The following is a 17,570-nucleotide window of genomic DNA, read 5'->3' on the forward strand; positions in this document are numbered from 1 at the left end:
TAACCATGTAATTTGCACTGTATTGTTTCTCAATAACATGATCTGGTTGCTGAGGGTTCTATACACCTGTGCTCAGGCAACAGTTGGGTAGCGCATAGGAGCACTTCTTAGAGAAATGGAATAATGAATTTTGGAGTGGGGAATTTCATCCTACATGTTATTAACATGCATGTTAGAGCATGTTATTAACCTTCCATACCACCTATTAACAGGTAACCTGCACAGGTAGCTGAGAGTTATTTCATACTTTATCCACATAATCTTTACTTGGGAAAGAAAGTTCTACGCATAAGTGAAATGCTTTGAGCATACTGGAAACGGGAAACAGTAAAGATACTGTTTCCTGCATGATCTGCATCAGTATCCTGATACCAGTTCTAAACCAGACCGGCCACAGCAGGGAAACACACCAACCTACTGGTCACAGCCTTCCAGCGATCATTTCATACCTTATGCTATGCTTGCTGGAGCTGATGGCCCTACAGTACCTTCCACAATCAAATACTAAAATTCTCATTCAGGAAGTTAACATTTGGCATTATTAGCCAGGGAATTCCACATAATTCTTCCTAGTTTTATTGCCATTAAGGGGGTTGACTCGACATGGGATGTGGGGTTGGTTTCTTTTTCTGTTTGTTTTTTCCCTCCTCTGCACTGCATCAAAAAATTAATATTGCCAATTGTTTAATTCCTGAATCTTTATCTAGTTACTTTGAATTTTGTATGAATTCTCATATAAAACCACACATAAGCTATTGGTTCTGAGACTAAAAATAAGGTTGCAGTTTTCCAGTCATGGGTAACCAAGAAAAAATTCATAATGGAAACTTGTTGCAGTCTTAACTATGGAAGACCACTACTGGTTTGCAGCAAAGGTCAAAATCAGAAAGATCGACTAAAGAAAAAAAAAAAAATAATCAAGAGAAAGCAAAGCACTAAGACTATACCAGCAAAGGGAAAATAACAAGAGATTTAACAGATGACATGGGCCCTTGGTAAGTAGAGTATCAAGCCTATTAGTATTGGAACTACAGCAGCAGAGTTAAGAATGCAGCATGTGAAACCCATGACACAGTTAAGACTGCTGCAAGCACATGGATTAGACATCAGACTCAATGATGTCCAGATCCTGCATTCAGATACTTCTCCAGTGAGAGCTGAGGTTTAAGTCACAAACTGTTTTGTGATTGACAAGCATCAAACCCAATGTCCTCCAAACTTTACGTTGACATCTTCAAGAATATTGTCAGCATCCAACACATTTGGCACAGAGAAGCCTGCCTTTCTGGGGAGTTCAATATGAGAAGAGCTCTCCTCTGTTTTTATGATACCTGACAGCTTCAGCCATTTGGGTATTTTCCCAGGGGCCCTTCTCAACACCTGTGAAGAAGCTTCATGCACACTTGCTGGTTCTGGCTGCTCACTGGTCTTCCTGTCACTTCCCACTTTTGGTTCAGATTTGGATGGAATTGCTGATTCTAAAGATGACGAGGCAGAAGGAACTAACGATTTGGACAGACATCTGAGGAAGAAAATAAGCAAGTAGAAATAAGCTTGATTTTTTCATAATAGCCATAATAGTACCACCACCGCTTAAACTTTTAAAGTCAGATTGAAAAGGCTCTTCGTTTTCATTATCAAAGCCCTACGATTCACTTGATTTAGTCACCGAAATCCTACTTTGCAAAGAACTCGCAAAGCTATGAAGTTAAATATGACAGTATGACTGTTTCAGGAGAAGTCCTTGTATCTTCAGAGCATGTTTCGTTGTAGCAAGACGGGCTCGTTTCATGCTTCCCATCCCTGAAACACTCACCCATTTGCAACTCTATTCAGTCCCAGCGTACCTGGCTACTAATAAATCAGCTGCGGAAGGGGAAACTGCAGAGCTCAGCAGGTCCGATTTCAGGTAACAATCTGTTTAAAAATTAAACCCAAACACTTGTTTGGTAACAGAGACACATCACTCACCACAGAATCATGTAGCTTTCGGCTCAGCAAATACTATAGTAAATCTCCACCACCTTCCCCCAGCTGAGACAGGACACTTTTAAACTATGACAGTTTCTTTCACAACTCAAGGTGCCCTATTTCATCATTCAGACCTCAAGATCTTGACTTTTTCTTTCAGTGCTCACTGCATCTCAGAAACTTTCTGTGAAGCCAGAGCACGGGAGAAACAGAGATTCTAAGCATATCTTAGAAGTGTCAAAGAATCAGAGATTCAGATCTGTTGTCCCATCTCCAGCCAGTCCACTACAAGAGGAGGTCTGTTTCATAGTGTTTCATAGTCATTTGTCTAGTTAACATTTTGAACAACAGAATTTCCTTCTACAGAGTTGTTATTCTATCATTCTTGTCCCCATAATAGACGCCTACTCCATAGCCTAACAAGTCTCAGAAGAAAGGTGCTATGTTTGCATTTGTGCTCAAGCTAACTGACCCAGCTAGCTCTGAAGAGCTTCAGCCATTCAGAACGGGAACATTCACCACTTCTTGAGGACCACATCTTTTGTCGGAGGAACTCTGAACTTAGGAACAGAATTGTTTTGGGTGTACTATAGGAGCTATACAGTCAGCTGAAGAAGAGAATAAATTCACTCACCCCTGCTCTCCTCAGATCCAAAATGAATTACAGCAGTTGGAAACAGATTAGCCTGCAGCAAAAGAGGAAAAGAAGGGATCACTGATTGTAGATGCTTTCACAGTTCACTGTGAACATCAGAGACAGGTTAGACAGCTACGTACAAATTCACAGAGTTCAAGCTGAGGTCACCGAACCACCTATAATTCAGAAAAAGCTAAAGTTGTATAGAGCACAGGGCACCTGGAATAAGACAGGAAGCAAAATTCTATGATCTATTCAATTACATACAGATGACGAGACCTGTACAGCAAGTGCTCATTGAGCTGATGACCTGTCATTTGTTTTCCTCTGTCCCCGTATCTCAGGCCATTATATTTCACCCACATTCTCCACTGCTGAGCAGATAACGTAAGTACGATTAAGAATCTTCCAAGACCCGAGTGGCTGATAGCAAGAGAAGGAAAACCTAGCTACATCCTCAGAAATCTAGTCTAGATTACTCTATTACATTTACACCCTGTCTCTAGTTGGAATTAGTCTAATTTTAAGACCTTTCTAAGATGCAGTCTATCTTTTTATAAGTCCAGCCTGAATTCCTAGTTCCTACTTGTCAGAATAATTACCATATTCAAACTTTTTTTTCATCCATTTAGCTCATTATGTGACCTAGCTAACTGTAGGACTGCCTTTTTCATGTCTGCATTTGTCAGTCTGATGATATTTATTTCATCTGTAAATGTTATTAATTATTATTTTGTATTTATATATCTACCTCCAAACCAAATAAAAATAATGAACAGTGTGGCCAGAATTAATAGCAGCCAAACACCAGCCTAAGTGATCTATGTTTTTCAGCAATTCCTCAGACTATTATTTGAGATGTCAGCCAGCCAAATCATAATTTAGCATGTGCTTTAATTACACTGTATGGCACACCTTAAAACCGCCGCCCCCCCTCCCAGGACATGAAGCACTGAATCGAGTGAAAGTAAGTTAAAAGTATGTGAATTGAGTCTGTGATCTTGTAAGTACTACCTCCATACAGAAAGACCTATGATAAAAGGATAGTGCCACAGTGCCTTGGCTGACCACATCAATGGAGAGATGGGAGACGCTGCCTGTCTCATTGGGAATAGCCCCAGAAAGGCATGCACCGCACTACCTTCAGCCTTATCTCTTTGCCTACCTCTTCAGCACTCAACAACAAGCAGCAATTTCTGGCCAAACACATACACAAAAAAAGCCCCATTAAACAGAGTTCCCATTAGCTCAACCTAAGAGAACAAATTCTTCCTTCTGCAACTCAGAAGTGCAATAAAGCCAGAGTCAGCTTTTGCCACTGCACCATTAACTATCACTCCAGAGAGAAGAGAGACTCTGCAGGGGGATGCAGGGGAGAAAAAAAACAAACAAAAAACCAGGGAAAAAATAAAAAAAGAAAAGGAAGGAAAAGGGGCAATGTCTACAGTCCTAATCAGCAGGCCTGGTTCCTCTTTCAACCTGTTTGTACATTTACCACATTGCTTTACACTTCAGTTTCCCCCATTCTAAGGTGTATATCCATCACACAGGAAGAATGAGATGGCAACTGATGTCTCTCAAGTTATTCAAATGTAATGCACCAGATAGTGGCTGGCTTGTTGCAGTTCACTTGTTATTCTCTGATAACAAATAGCAACAAATCAAAATGATGAAGCTTTGTGTTATGCTTTTAATTATGCCTAAATACTCAACACAACCCAAAGCTTCATTGCTTTACACTCAAGTCTCTTATGTCATGGCTAAATAGCTTTATTCAACTACCTCTGCATAAATATATACTGAATAAAAGACAATACAAATATGAATTATGTTCAACATACTACCACATTAAATGACATTATACTGTGGAGAAGTAATTTGTCAGTAGCTCAAATCATGAATAATTCTAAACATAAAAGAAATTATGTTCAACTAGCCCTAAATAATATACAGGATCAGATTCAAGCCAGTAAGAAACAATGATCACAATGTAATAAAATTCAACACCATAAGAAATGAAGATTCATGAACAATTAACACAGACATAAAACAGCTGTATTGTAGAAAGAAAGAGTTTAAGCATGCCAATTAGAGACCTGGCTGTCAGAGGAAATTGAAGTAAAATCCTTAGCTATTGAATCCTTAGATGCTGAATAAACATTACTTGGGAAAATGGAGTCTTAGAAATGCCATGCAGCCCTAAGTAAAAAAAGCAAGCAGGAAAGCAAGCATTAAAGCAAACTAGCAAATGTTGACATTTACCCAGAATTAAAAAAATAACAAAGATCTTTCAACTTCGGTAGTTAATATTTCTAAGGTCAATAATAAGGAATGAAGGGTTTAGAGAAGGAAACTCAGAGATCTAAAATACAATTCAAGGATTAAACCAACAAAAGTTACAATAAGAAGTTCAGATAAAGGAAGTCCCTAAAATAATTAATTGGGCAACCCATTATTAAGATCAAGGAATCCAATTAAAGGAGAGAATTTCAATGACTTCTTTGGATCAGTTTTAACATCAGGGAGACTTGGAGAAGGGCAACTGTTCTCGATCTGTAACAAACCACAACGCGGGTAAGACCCTAAGCAGCTAAAAGGACAGAAATACCGAGCCATGTCAGTCATTGCCACCACTGAATCACTGACCAGCTGGGGGTGGAAATAACACCTGAAGATTGCCTAGTCCAAATCCCTCTGCTCTGCGCAGGGCCAGGGAGATCAGGTTTCTTTGGACTCACAGTCCCACTGGTTCAACTGAGGAATCACAAAAGCAACTGCAGGTGAGCGAGGAGGGTACCTACCTACAGAGCTTGCTCTGCCACTTACAGCAATTACAGCATGACACCACACCCTCAAAGAAATTAAAGCACCAGAAAAACTGGTGCTGGAACTAAGCAATACCTTAACAAGCACTACATCACCATGTCCAGATGGTACATCCAAGTGTTCTCAAGGGACTGCAGAGTAAGAGATTGAAAGCTTCATGCTAAAAAGAGACACTGCAGCAAGCACGGGCTTGTATTTTTAAAAGGGTTTGAAGGTGATATGTAGAAGATTAATATAATATCGTGTAACCAGCTGTATCAGTAAGGATTCTGAAAGAAAAGTATCATACTTATTACTGGAATACCATCAGTATAATATACATAAAGAAAAACTAGTCGAAACAATTATTTTAAGCTTTTGGAAGGCCTTATACTAAGAGACTGGTAAAGAAACCAAATCATCATAGTGTAAAAGTAGTAAGTACTGTCATAGCCAGAAACTGTACAGAAAGTGTTGATTAATGGTCTGCATTTACCCTGGCAAAACAGTAACACTAAATTTCTCACCTTAATCCAATAAACAAATAAATAGCTAAATGCAAGCAACTGCCCCTCTTTGTATCATCATTAATGCATACTTAGGAATTGTGCAAGGCAGACTGCCTGCTCCTGAGTTTTCCTGAACCTCTGTTGCCACCATCAGCACAGTCAGGATACTGTAATGACTGTCCTTGGACCGGATCCAGCCAGCAATTACTAGAACTCAAAGGAAATCTGATCTTCACAGAGTTGTCTGTGGATTGCTACCTAATACAGAGACCAATAAAACCGTATTAACGGGAGGCAAAATGAAACAGCTTCACCTATCTTCCTGACTACAAACTTAAAATGAGTATGCGGTATTAAAAATGTTTTGACACTAATCCAAAGGCTGTAGGAGCCTTTCACATACAGTACGGCCTACATCATATTAGGCTGCTGGAGCATGAGACATTCATCAGTCTACTCCAAGTCTCAACTCCTGCTAAAGTACCCAGGCATCTTCACATCCTTGAACTGACATTTTAGCAGAAATCATTATTTATTAGGTCTTTTAACATTTCATTCCTCAATCAACATGGCCTAAGGTTGCCTGCTCCAATCACAAAGACAGCTCTCCATAAACTTTTTTAATTAAAAAGTACCAGACACTGTTTAGAAACCCCAGAGAAAACTCTTGCAAGAGCTTTGATGTTTCCGCTGCATTCGTCTGAAGGGATCCCTCTATTTTGGAAATGGGTGCCTTAAATAGCTCAGCTCCCCCCCCCCCCCCCACACACACAGTTACACTCAAGCCCTTTTACACACAACATCCTTTTCATGCCAGCTGCAAGTTGGAAAATGAGGTTTTTGTAGTGTGTTAGTGTTGGAATTTTTTAATAACCTCCCCTCTCTTTTTTTCCCCTCCCAACCAATTATCTTGGTAAATAATTAACATTCTGAAGGAGATAAGTAAGCATAGCATCTCAGAGCTCAAAGCCCTTTAGTTCAAAGCCCTGCCCTTTTCTCGTTTCCCTGCTGCCACCACTGAAACTTCCTTGTCAATCAAGCTCTGGGCACACACATCAAAGCTTCATGTGGGAATGGCCCCAAGGGGTCAGAGAAAATTCATGGCAGGGCCTGCAAGAGGCACAAAGAGAAAAAGAGAGTGAGAAACAGAGCAAGAGCTAGACAGACACACTCAACCACACAAACGCACAGACAGAATGTGCCCCAATATAAACATCTACCCTATTTACTCACAGGTTGACAAATAACCATAGTTCCAAGTTTCAGGATCCACATCCACAACCATTTCCCACTGCTGGCAAAACTTCAGTCCAAATGTTTCAGTTCAAAAATCTTTACATTGAAAGAAACTTAAAGGAACTAGACAGCAGCTCACCAGTATACAGAATGCAGCCTCCCTCCCGTGGCTCATTTCCCTGCATCCCTACCCTTTCCTGGGGTCAGCCAACACAGGGTACCATCTTGCCAAATTTACATCTAGTAAGTCCTTTTTCTTCAATTCAAACAGACTACTGGCTCATTCATACAACCCTTTGTCTAGCTTCCTTTGTGCAGAATTCTCAGGTACCATCCCAGTTTCAGTACTTACTGAGGGCTTAGTACAGAAAGCAGCTCGCTACATCTCACCCATCACCCCAGGAATTCTCTGGCCAGTCACTGGCAGGACATAAAACTGTCTGAGATTTTTTGGTAACAAAAGTATTTAAATCAGCACCAATTTCACATTTTAAAAAAAGCCAGTGGAATGATCCCACTGGCCAAGGAATGTCTTGGCACAAAGATGAGAAAGCTTTATTAGCTACAGTCCAGGAAAACATACAAACCCAAAGTTGGAGCCTTTAGTATTCTCTAACACTGCTAAGAACGCAAGGATCAAACACTGGGCAGACCAATACCTGAAAACTATACTGTCAAGTCAGCTGGTATTTCCTCATTTGTGGTTGTTCCAACGCATATATCAGTCTCTCTAGAAGAACTCTGCAGTTCTTAACCTCACTGTACAGGATTCTTGTAAGAGTATCTGTGAATCAAACCAGATTTAGAAACCTCTTAGACTCAAACTGAGCCTGTCAGGTTGACCAAAAGAATCATACGCTGTTTGAAACAAATATTCAAAAAACTCCATTCAGTTATATGTGAAGAATTACTACAATATGAGTGAGTCAACAACTAGTTACTATACTCAAATATCCAGCATTTCTCTTCCTTACTCCTTTGATTTCCAGCCAAAGATATGATGCCATTCTGACTAGGAAAACAGATGCTATAAATCTATCAAATTATAATGTTCAAATCACACTCTGTATGGCAGATTTATGAGATACAGTTAAGATTATCATTTTTATTGCAATAGCACCTAGAAATCCAATTGAACATGGTGTCCCATTGTGCAATTAAATGTATGTAATAAGCAGCAACACGCAATATAAATAAAAGTGTAAGACAGTATGAGGTTTTGGGGTTTGGGGGTGGGGTGGTACAGATGAAAAGCTGAGACCTAAAGAGATTAAATAACTTATTCAAAGTCGCACAGGACGGCAAGTAGCAGAAACGAGAACTAAGCATATAAGTCTCCAGAGTCCCATCCAAGGCCTTAATCACAGGACAGCTTTCTTCTGCAGGGATCAGAAAGTCACTGATGAGGCAAGAAGTGGAGGAAGCCAATGTCCTCCTTATTGTCCTCCCCATTTAAGAAGCATCACTGCAAATGACCAGCTCCTCAGATTTTAAAAAGATCTAAGTAACACAGCTTCATCAATTTACTTAGTTACAGTTGCTGAAGTTTAAATGAATGCTTTCCATTTCTGAAATCTGAAGACCAGCCTGTTACTCAAAGCCACATCTAGTCTGAAACTATGCAACTAAGTAACTGAAAGTTTTATTTCAGACAAGCACAGTGCAGTTGCTCAGACACCATAGCGGTGAGCGTGGTTTATAACAGCAGGGCATCCTGGCTGTAGAGTGGTATACTGGGGCTACTGCATCTTGCATTCCATGATAAAAATATCTACACTAGAACAACATTCCCCTGTGAATCCAGCTGCGATACACCAAGAGAAACATTTCTGCTTTGTTTTACTGCATGTTTTAGTAACTTGTTCTCTAGAGCACAGAAAAGATTTCAGGCAGGACCCTCCCCAAACAACGTCTCAATACGTCCTCCTTCACTAGGTATCTCCAGACATACATATTCAAAAATATGCTAGAGTACTACAAAATACATACACTATTACTAGGCAGTTATTCTGTTCACTGACAGAGTGACACTTTCAGACCAGACAGAGACTGCTGTCTAAGGGGAACTTGCAGCTGCCAGATTGAGAAGCATTCTTTCCGTTACATGATCTGAAAAGATTAGAGTGCCACAGGTCTGCTGTTAGTTTGATGTTAAAAGATGAATAAGAAAATAAGCACTTCAAAGGAACACGCGCATGGAAGGAGAAACACAAGCTACCAACATGAAATACTGCATAGTACACACACCCCAAACACATAAACTAGCTCTTGGAAAATTCAATCGGAAAGCTGGTGGATCAAAAGCTTCTCCAGCAACACTGCAGAGCATCGCTGAAACAGAAATAAACACTACAGTCATGGTGAAAGGGGCAAACTGACTTAGTGGTTCGTGTTTATAACCTGAGAACAAAGCTGCTCAATGTGGACTGCAACTGCCAAAGATGATGGATATTCTGCAGCCAATACGGAGGAGGTCTGACCCAGCTAGAGCAGGGGGCCTTTAAAATTCATCAGGCAAAGATAAGATTTGAAAGCACTACTCTGAGCAAGCTACTTATGAAGGAATCCAGGTATAAAGATCATTCACCGAGCCCCTGAGCTGTGATCAGCAAGATCTGGCCTCCCAAACTGACAGTAGAAAACATTTTGGGCAGAATTTCCGCTCTAAACCCAGTCACACAAGGCAGGCGCTCATCTGAAGCACCTAGCCTTACTCGAAGTCAGCAAGAGAAGCAAGTATGGACAGACTCTGCAAGCACAGTTAACAGACCCCACAAGACAAACAGGAGGTAAGATTGCTACCAAAGTCTAGCCAAATGAAAAAATCCTGAATGGCTAAGTAAAGGGCTAAGCCTTCATACAGGAAAGGAGAATGCCATCCTCTGGGCTGGATGAATTTCACTATTAATTACAATTTTCTTTGCTAGTGAGTGGAATAACCACAAGGCTTGCCACTGGAAATACCTCCGACGGACTGACTCTGATGAAGTAGTTTTTCCTGAAATTGCATTCAGACTCTTGCCAAAAGCAGAGAAGGCTTCACACTGCTCAATTCGTAGCTGCCTTTGCTGAACAAGCGTGCCAGATGTATTGCCCAAACTGGCATTAACAAATAGGATATGGAAACAGAACCAAAGGCAAAGAAAGGAACAAACAGCTCCTCTGGATTTCTGCCCCACAGTATACGCCAGAGGAAACACTCGGTGCACTCTAAGATCTAATTAGAAGATCTAAATATTTATGTGGAAGCCTGTGGATTCCTTTAGCTCCTCTGAAGACAGATGATGGCCTTCTGCCCTCTTTGCTGCCTTGACTTTTCCACTGGCTGGTATTCTTACTTCCTGCTAACTCTTTCCTAGCATTAACTCAGCAATCAATAATTTTTTTCCACTAACACACCCCAGATACGCACTAAACAAGTGCCTGTTTCTGGGAGGAGAAAGAAGCAAAGAAGCAACTCTGAACAGCTCAGCTAGCCTAGAAAAACACAAACAAGCAACTAGAGCTACAAGGAACCCAAAGCCAAGTGCTACAACAGGGAAGCCTGCAGCTGATCAGTTCTGGAGAGCACAACATTATAAAACACTTCAAGGGACATGAGGATAAGCAAGCCAGCAAAAACAGCAATAACAAAAAAAAAATCAAAGCAATGCCTTGAAGTCTTTATGGGTTCCAAAAACTCCACATCGCTGCCAATCTCTGTGCTCACTATACTGTAAATACACACATATTTTGAGAGAATTCACTTCAGACAGTTCCTTCAGCCCAAGTATCTTGGCAAGCAAGTTGACAATATTTGTCTTTTTTCCTGTTTTTGATTGCAACGTAAAGGTTTTCCCTTCATTGTAAGCAATCAAATTTAATGACTGTGGTTCCAATCTTATCAGCTTGAATTGATTGAGAGGGTGGAGAGCACAAGTGTTGATAATATGGTACTCCACCATCTGCAGTGACTCCTGTTATTGGCTTCAGCACAAGTTTCAGTCATTTATAAATATTTGAATGCTCAAATGTGCTCACATTACTGCCTCAGACACTATCCACTTTTTCTTATAGACAGCACCAAGGCAGCCTACAGAGTGGAGGATAGCCTTCTCCTAACTTAAGACCTGGAAAGCTAGGAACAATTCTGTGATTCCTGTCTGACATTGGACAAGCAATCGCAAATAACCAACGCCCAACCATATCACAGGAGAAGCAACTCTACCCTCTATGCTAGCAGAGGGTGGGGTTGTGATACCATCAGAAATCGTGCTGTCTCCATGACAATAAGTTCCTAAAGGATCCAGGCTGGCAGTGGTCAACATCCAGAGCACTGTGCCTGACCTCAAACAGGCTTTGCCTCTGACAGTCTCTGCAAAGACTGTAAGTTTCTAGAAAATACCTTTGAAGTTCATCAAGAGAATTCCCATATCCTTGGAGGATGCTGCTAAAACTCCTTATGTACCAGGGCATTTCTCAAAGAAAAGGAGAAAACAGAAGGCAATTAAGTAGCCCGTGAATAAACTGAAGGGAATAAATAATTGGATGCTTCTCTGCCACAGTCTTACTTAAAAGTAATAACAACAGTCCACTTAGGTTTTGACATGACAGCCTCACATATTTACGGAAGTTATGAGGTAACCTAGAAAACCAGGACTGCACCATGCAGAAACCATGAGGCAACCTCTACTCCTTTACTCTTTAGTTTTCTTAACTATTTCTCATTTTCTGTTTCTCAGGAGTTTAAGTACCATATTTGGGGGACAAAAATGTGAAAAGCCCCTGAGAGCAAAAGGAGTACAAAACACATTAAAAAACGGAAAAGCATTTACAGAACAGGGTAATTGGAAAAAAATCTCATGTTTGAAAGTTAGGAATTCTAAGGCCCATACAATTTCAATTATAACTCACAGTTATCACTGATATAATTAGATTTCAGTTCAATCTTCCTTATGATTGCCTTTGCTTCCTCTGAAAGTCACTTTATTCCTGAATAATGAACACAACACTCCAGAGGCGTTCTACAAAGTGCCTACAGTCTACCTCTATGTTATCTTCTGCTCAGGTAAGATGTGCATGAAAGAGTGAACAGCCTGATAATATGAAAGTTAATGTTGAAAAATCCAGAACAGTGTAGAACATGGTGGTACCTGTTTTAGAAGACCTGTTTTGAAGAGAAACACAGGCTTCTAGTCATTTAAGAAATATCCCATTAAAATCAAGTGTCAGGTTACATGCAGGCATCTTTGCAAGGGAACCACTCAGGTGCAAAGCATTCCAGCAGGCTATTGCTAATACTAATGACACAGAGCACCTGGCACAAAAGCTGTAAATTTTGGTAGTTACATAATATAACCTGACAGCCTTGAAGAGCTGTACTACTAATAAAGGTAACCTCCCTCCTCAACCTTTCACATGTCCTCCAAAAAAAAAAAAAAAACCCACCCAACAAAACCACCTAAAACCACCCCCAAAAAAACCACCAAACCTCAGAAAAGCTTGAGAAATTAGCTGCTCTATTATTTTACCCATGCTCCCTTTTCCCTACGATGTCCACAAGAACTGCACACTCCACTGCACTTAATTCACATTTGCATCCTATGTACCAAAACACAACATTATTCCAGAACAAGCTCTCACACTATGGAGATGCTGAGTAGTGGAAGGTCACCTTAGCAAAAAAACTCCTCTTCCACCAGCCCGAAAGCCACACGTTTTATGAAATACCTTAACCATATGCCTCCTCTCTTTACAAAGCAGCTGTCTTTTCATCTCTTTCCTTCCAGATAATGGGAACAGAAGGGCAACTCTGTCTAGGGTACAAAAGGATTCCCTTCCACAGACCACATGATGCCTGAAAGGGGCAAAGTCTTCACCTAACCCACCCATACAGAGCCTGACCCCAGCCACTGTGGGACCACGCACCAGAGCCAGCTATGCACCCCCAGCTCAGCAGTGAGCGCAGATACTGACCCACCTGGGCTTATTCCCAGATGGAAGATTTCATAGTTTGGAAGGTGATGCTAGAGAGCAAGTGAGAAGCGGTGAGCAAGTCCTGTCCCGATATCAGAAATACCACCTCTCTTACTCTGGTCTGGGCCAGCGACATTTGTACTGAGGCTCAGGCAAAGCAGCCCTATTAGTAACAGCCGCCTACAAAAAGGGCATCCAACAATAACACAGTTGCCAGGGGCACGAAAGCCAAGGCAGCTTCCGCACCCATGTCTTCCCGGAGAAGAAAGCCCCCTTCAGCCACTGCCAAGCACTCAGATCTGCAGCAGCAGAAGGCGAAGCCTCACCAAGCAGGAGACGCGATGGCATGGGGCCTTCACTGACTCAAGGCAAAACTTAAAGATGAAAAAGGATTTACACTGGTAATGGGGAGCAAAGCTTCACCCAGAATCAGCCGACCTAAACTGGGGTAAGGCACCATCCTAGTAAGTTAGAGCACTGTGGTCTCGGACAAGCAGTACGGGTAATCAGAATGGTATGACAAGTTCTCGGCAGGAATTGTTTTTTTCCTGTTTGATGCTTCATCCAAATAAAATGTTTATAAACACACAGAATCATTCCTGCCAAAACAGACCATGACCTAAAAGGGCTGAAGGGCGCCAGGCTACACAGCCACTGGCATTAAACAGAGCTCTTGCAATCTGCAAGCTCTTTTTACATAATAGCCATTTTACACCCAGCTGCATCAAAGGCTTCAATGCACATGCTGGTGTGCCCTTCCCCCAGCACACATTCCTGGCAGCACAGAAGCCACTACCCCACAAATCTAAGACTTTAAACAGACAGTGAAACACAGCCTCGTCCAGGCACACATTTCTTTCTGCTCTCTCTCTTCACCCCGCTTTATCCTTCCAAGTCACCTCAGCACCTTGCAGCCTTGTTCCATCTTACACTTCACCCTGAATCTCTTTGCTCCTCAAAGCATTTTCCCTGCTGTTTCTTGCCAATCTAGTGACACATGTCTTCCCTTATTGCTAAACCTCTACTCTGCTCACCTCATTAGTGTTGTTAACCTCAAGCATTTGGGTAAAATCATGCACTCATTTCCAGTGCCCTAGGGCCCTGCAGCCAAGGCTAAAGACTCCCTGAATATAATTTGATTAAAAATACGTATTTAAAAAAAAACAAAAAACAATGGATTACAAAAATGCTTTGGTTCTTTCACCATCAACTCAGTTTTGCAAGTCAGCTGTGATGAATTGGATGGATTTCCTTAATTCTGGGAATAAACTTTTGAAAACAATAGCATTTGGGAATGTCACACCACATGTACAGCAAAAAAATCTGTAAGGTTAAATATCTATAGCTGCATACACACTTCCAACCATCTGAGCTTATCCCCATAGATGGGCTATGAGAACAGGCTACAAGTATACTACAAGTATAAACTTTGTAAAGTTTATATACTCAGCTGCAGAAGGGAAAAAAATACAAAACTCAAAAGTGAGTTCTTTATAAACTCACCATGAACTTCAGCAAGGTCTCCTCCAAAAAGAGTTTGCTTGGGTCCATTGGCATAACTGCATCAGCAAACTGTTGTACAGTGTGCACAACATATGTGAACAAAACCTTTACTTTCACGATGCTGCCCTTCCAGCTCAAACTACATCCCTGAAAGGTTATTTTCTTCAGCCCATCACTACCACCCATTACAAGATATTACCAACCACTTCAATTTGCATGTTATGAAACTCTAATCCACTTCAGTGAAGACACCTGTGCCTGCAAATGCCCGTTATTTAAAATGTTTTTGTTTATCCAAGCCATGTAGAATGGAATAGATAGCAGCCCAGGTGACAGATGTGAGAACAACTGAGGCAGCAGTCTCTTCAGCTGACTCAGCTGTAACCAGCAGCTATGCACCCACTGTCTAAATTACTCAGATTAAGTTCCTTTAAAAGAACATCTACCTTAAGGTTTTCAGCAGAAATGTCTCAAGAAAGAACAAAAATTAGTACACAAAAAAAAAGCTTCTGCAAGACACCTGGTTAGGAGGAGTTTGCAGTGCCCTTATTGTTTCACATACTCATTTTCCATTGCCTATATGTGTCACCACTTGCACAGTATAGAAGAACACATCTCATACTTCGCATCTTTTTTTCCACACATGTGAAATGCTACACAGGATGTCACATAGCAGAGGAAAATCTAACTAATTCCACTGATCTTATCAGCTGTTTTCTCCAGAACTCTGAGGCTCATACAGTCTGTTTTTTTTCTTTTTTTTTTTCCTCCTTAAGATTAGAAGAATTATATATAAAATAGTTCTACTAATGAAATCATAAAGCTGAAAAAAGCCCAAAAACTTAAACATGTAACAGGCAGTAAAGTCACAAAGGCTTAATTATTCCAGGATATTCAAAGAAACAAGTCATATACACCAGTTCAAACCCTCTGCTACACATGAAATTTTGTGTACCATTTCATGTGTATTAGTCCATTATCATTCAAACTATAGGGTAGTTGAGTCCACATAGGAATTGTTGTTGGGTCCAGTACACTGCCAAGTTAGCCTGGTCAGTCCACTTCCAGCAAGACACAAGGACATGAGAACAATTGTACGTGGACCAAAAGCCCATTCAGCCCAGCCAGTATCCTGTTTTTAACAGTGAGCAGATGCACAGAAAAAAGCATCCTTGCTCTTTGCTTATAGGTGATATTTTCCCCTAATACTATGAGGTAGCAATGATTTTCAGTTCAAAAGCTTCCTGACATGGTTTCTGTAAATTTAGAAAGTCTCTCAAGTAGATATTTTCCTTGAACTCATCCAAATTTCTCTGGAACCAGTATATACTTTCAGTATATAGCACCCTGTGATAAGGAATTCCATACTTCAGTTTTCTGTTGCACGAACAACTACCTACTTCCATCTATTCTAGTTCCTGCTTGCCTCACTTGATGCCCCTGTCTTGTACTGGAGAGACTAAGAAATCAACCCCTTCCAGCATTTCCTTGATACGTTCTTTCTTTTCCAGTCATGCCTTTTGCAGGCTGACAAGCCCTAGCCTACTTGCCTTTCTTTATGCAGGAACCATTCCAGATCTCTGATGAGCCTTATTACCCTATTCTGCACCTTTATCAGTTCCTTTTTAAGGTGAGAGACCAGATCTGCACACATTATTCAAGATGTGAGCAAACCCTGGTTTCATAAAATGTCACAGTGATGTTCTTTGTTTCATTACCCATTTCATTCTGAAAACTTTGCGGGATGGAAAGGAGGTCATTTGGGGTTTGACTACAATTCAGTAATGAGCTGATGATTTCATCACCTTAAGACTTTGCTTCAGAGCAGTGACAATCAACCCAAGAGCTCACTGAGATACATATGAAGTTCAAATTCTTTTTCTTTGCACACATCACCACATTTACCTACGCTGAACACTGGTTAAGAAGAAAATGCCAAGTCATGCAACTGTTAAGCAATGTGATTAATAATCTCTTCATAATGTCATTTTACAATCCCTAAAAATACTTCAAGCATGAGATTTTACTTGCTTTCCACATTTGGCAAATAATTGTAGTGATTCTGTATACTTAAGATTATCCTTAAAAAAAATCCATTTTTATTTACTTATGCCCAAATTCACAATCACTTTCAAATTACAGTTTAATTAGATGACACTGATTACATGCATTTAAAAAAGAATTCTTAAATCAGGTATGGAATTGCCACCCTTAATCTTAATTGGATGTTGTTGTGATTTTGTATTGACACAGAGGAAGTGAGAAATGAGAAAAGTGATTCCTTAGAACAGCCAGTTTGCAGGAGAATTCCCAGCTTTTGAGCACCATATCCTGAACAGTCACAGTTTCATACTGATGTCAAGGCTTTGCACCTTTGCTCTGTGACACAGCAAGCACTTCAATCTCAGGGAAGCCACTACAAATTGAAGATGTTCAACACAAAAATTGACCAGGTTCTTCATCAAGTTGTGGTTTCTGAAGGAGTCTAAAACACCAGGCTGTAAGGCACCTCGAAGTCTTTACAGAGCACTAATTTAACACATTTTTATGTTTCAGGTTGCTGCCGTGAGGAATGAATTCCACAGTAAATGTCACAACTAGGAAACTGGGAAATTGCCACATGTGTAACAAGCACAAGCAATGGTGCCAGGTACAGAACAAAGACTTTAACACACCAAATTAAAATTCCTGCCATAAAGTTTCTGATTCAAAGACAGGGAGATGTTGTTTATTTCTGTGGTGTCTCACTGAACAACTTATGTCCCAGGAGACATCAAGAGAAATATTAGATGTATGATGAGAAAGATAAAATAGAAGAACAGTATTGTGGGGCAGGCAGGGGGTAGGCAACAAGGGGCAAATACAGGTAAGCAAAGGATTTTGAACTTTATTTAGAAGATAAACCAAAGCTAACAGTGGAGACCAGGACAGCATCAGAGGTCAGATCAATAGGA

At 40.6% G+C, this 17,570-nt stretch overlaps 1 protein-coding gene across 2 annotated transcripts in view; it reads right to left on the reverse strand.

The window, feature by feature from the left end:
- ASPSCR1 (ASPSCR1 tether for SLC2A4, UBX domain containing) overlaps positions 1–17,570 on the reverse strand; it is a 48,823-nt gene that overhangs the window by 1,197 nt on the left and 30,056 nt on the right. The window contains exons 13-15 of one of the 2 annotated variants that reach the window (XM_037402419.1): positions 2,606–2,657; positions 1,848–1,917; positions 1,332–1,522 (exon numbers count right to left, since the gene is read on the reverse strand). In XM_037402419.1, the coding sequence (XP_037258316.1) occupies positions 1,332–1,522; positions 1,848–1,917; positions 2,606–2,657 (313 nt within the window). Of the gene's footprint in view, positions 1–1,331; positions 1,523–1,847; positions 1,918–2,605; positions 2,658–7,817; positions 7,943–17,570 lie in introns of those variants that run through there. The other variant, XR_005106503.1, reaches the window with a different exon arrangement.

The sequence above is a fragment of the Falco rusticolus genome, chromosome 1 (genome assembly GCF_015220075.1).
Source record: "Falco rusticolus isolate bFalRus1 chromosome 1, bFalRus1.pri, whole genome shotgun sequence".
NCBI classification, from domain to species: Eukaryota; Metazoa; Chordata; class Aves; order Falconiformes; family Falconidae; genus Falco; species Falco rusticolus.